Source organism: Phalaenopsis equestris, unplaced genomic scaffold, assembly GCF_001263595.1.
Source record: "Phalaenopsis equestris unplaced genomic scaffold, ASM126359v1 Scaffold000002, whole genome shotgun sequence".
Taxonomy (NCBI): domain Eukaryota; kingdom Viridiplantae; phylum Streptophyta; class Magnoliopsida; order Asparagales; family Orchidaceae; genus Phalaenopsis; species Phalaenopsis equestris.
The window spans coordinates 19,458,174-19,460,964 of NW_018164444.1; the positions used below are offsets into that span (position 1 = coordinate 19,458,174).

A 2,791-nucleotide genomic window follows, 5' to 3' on the forward strand; every position below is an offset into this window, starting at 1 on the left:
TCAGGCGCAATATTTACATTTTTTAAAAAGAAGGGGAAAAAAAAACAAAGAATGTCAACATGTTTATCTAGCTAATTTTCTTGCAAGCATCAACTAATCCTACAAAAACTCAATTATAATTCTCAAATCTTAAACAGCACTTGATTGGAATCAACCAGCTTCCATGCCAGCTTTCAGACAAGGAATTTTAAATAAAGATAACGCTTGTATAAAACGTGAAAAGCTTTGGTAGATAACATCATTTGATCAGAAGCACATTGCAATGGCCTCTCACCTGGATCTCTTCAAGCTTCTGCTTCCTCTCTCCCTTCTTCTTCTTCTTTCCTCGAGCTTAACAGATGCTGAAGGACTGAAGGTTGGATTCTATTCAAATAGCTGTCCCAAGGCTGAAGCCATTGTGTACAAAGAGATGAAGAGAGTCATGAAGCTAGCTCCAAGCCTGGCGGGGCCATTGCTGAGAATGCATTTCCATGATTGTTTTGTAAATGTAATCAAATATTCAATCTATTTGTTATATATGTTGATTAAATATATTTGTAATATTGTTGATAAATCATTTTGCAGGGATGTGATGGCTCTGTTCTGTTGAATGGAACAACAAGGAGCCCGGCGGAGAGAGATGCGATACCAAACATTAGTTTGAGAGGATTTGGAACGATCGACGGAATAAAGGAGAAGCTGGAGAAGGCTTGCCCGGGGATCGTATCTTGTGCTGATATCTTGGCTTTAGTGGCCAGAGATGCTGTTGTTCTGGTATGATACACAGATAACATACATTATACATGTTCTCCAGTTAAATTAAAATTGACTATGCAGAAAACATTGCAATTATCTACTTACTACAGTTTTCTGCAATATGGCAAGTTATCATGCATACAAATGCAACACTTTATCCATCAAAATGCTCTTGATATATAATTAAGGGATGCAACTAGTTATATTCATAATATGTTAAATCCTTCCTAGCTCTAAATATATGAATTATAACTCTCTCTCTCTCTCTCTCTCTCTCTCACACACACACACACTCACTTTCTCTATTCATAAGAGCTGTTTTAGAAACAAGGGTAAAATGATCATTATTTTAGAAACAATTGTTCAACAGCTGTTCTTATACAGCTGCAACAAACAGACAGTCAGCTTCCCTCGGCAGCTTTCTGGGGTAGCACAATTATAGCTGAGAAGCTACAGCTACGTCAAATAAAGCCTTAGTCTCTCTCTCTCTCTCTCTACATATATGGATATATAACTACGTTGGATTCTTTTGTGTTCAGACCAATGGACCATATTGGGAAGTGCCCACCGGACGGAGAGACGGTCGGAGATCTGTAGCCCTAGAAGCCCTCCGCAATCTACCTCCACCATTCTTTAACTTCTCTCAAATACTTAATGGCTTCTTCGTTCCAAAAGGCTTGAATGCCAAGGACGTCATTGTTCTCTCAGGTGCCATTTCAAGCTTCCATACTTATAATAATTGTAAATGAAACCAAGCTAAACTTCTGGTTCAAAAAATTTTGATTTCCTTAAATTTCATAAAAATAATTTTCTTTTGATCAAATATAAAAGTCAAACGTGAATTAATTGTAATACTATATATTTGTACATATGTATCTTAAGATACTGACTGGAATTTTGGCCTGAGTTAAACTTCAGATTAAGATATCATCAACAAAATTTATATTCAGAATTAACTCCGTTGGAGAGCAAAATGTCGTGCAAGTTGATTTGATCGATCGAGAGCTCAGATTGCCAGATTGTTGAAGCCAAGGAAATATTAGGTCAGGACTCTTAATGCATTAGAAGTCCAATGATAAGGCGCCACGTGTCAAATGATCCCACCGTAATATACTTTTTTTTAGAACCACTTGACACGTGGCGCTCTATCATTGGACTCCTAATACATTAAGAGTCCTGATCTAATATTTTTTCTTTGGAGCCATTGATGACATAAACTTTGACTTGATCCCTTGTAGGTGGTCACACCATTGGCACCTCACACTGCTCATCTTTCAACGACCGTATATACAACTTCACCGGCAAGGGAGACTCCGATCCCTCCTTGGACAAGTTCTACTTGCAAAAGCTGAAGGATAAATGCAAGCCAAAGGATGCCACCACCTTAGTAGAAATGGATCCTGGCAGCTTCAAAACATTTGATGCAAGTTACTACAAGAATGTGCTAAAGCGCAGGGTTCTGTTCACTTCTGATCAGTCTCTTCTTGAGTACAGTGAGGCTAAAGCCTATCTTCAGCGTCAGATAAATGGCTCACCTTTAGAGTTCTTTAATGATTTTGGTGTGTCCATGGTGAAGATGGGGAACATTGAAGTTTTAACAGGAAGTAAAGGTGAGATTAGGAAGAAGTGTGCTGTTGTGAATTACTAAGTTAAGATTGTGAAAAGTTGAGTGGAGTGTTTGTTTGGTTGAAATCACAATAAGTAACCGATTTTCTTCTGTGGTGGGTTTGGGTTTTCATATTCTTTTATTCTGAGAGTTCATTCAATTGTATCATATCAGAGTTGGAAAAAGAAATCATGCTTTTGTTATTGAATGGGTTGTTGGCCGGAGAAGCGATTTTTATTTTTTATTATGGTGGGTGGATTTGATGTGATTACATTAGAAGTCACTTAATACAATCTTGTTCGTTCTAATCAATGCAATTATAGATATGTTGATTGGCAGGATCCAACCTCTCTTTGAATCTGGTTGTTTACATATTATTAACAATGAAAAAAAAGGTATTGATTATTATGGGTTAGTTTTGATACTGATCGTTCAAAGTTGGTAGCTTAT

The 2,791-nt window shown here is 37.2% G+C and overlaps 1 protein-coding gene across 1 annotated transcript; it reads left to right on the forward strand.

The window, feature by feature from the left end:
• Positions 1-262: 262 nt before the first annotated feature.
• Positions 263-2,383, forward strand: LOC110033768 (peroxidase 27-like). Its single transcript, XM_020737887.1, has 4 exons — positions 263-487; positions 565-753; positions 1,275-1,443; positions 1,974-2,383. Exons 1-4 carry the CDS (start codon positions 263-265, stop codon positions 2,381-2,383), a joined length of 993 nt encoding a protein of 330 aa, XP_020593546.1.
• Positions 2,384-2,791: the final 408 nt, after the last annotated feature.

Coding starts and splice junctions, on each gene's coding strand:
- LOC110033768 (XM_020737887.1), top strand. CDS start 263: ATGGCCTCTCACCTGGATCTCTTCAAGCTTCTGCTTCCTCTCTCCCTT. Junction 488..564: donor TCCATGATTGTTTTGTAAAT/GTAATCAAATAT, acceptor ATCATTTTGCAG/GGATGTGATGGCTCTGTTCT. Junction 754..1,274: donor CCAGAGATGCTGTTGTTCTG/GTATGATACACA, acceptor TTTTGTGTTCAG/ACCAATGGACCATATTGGGA.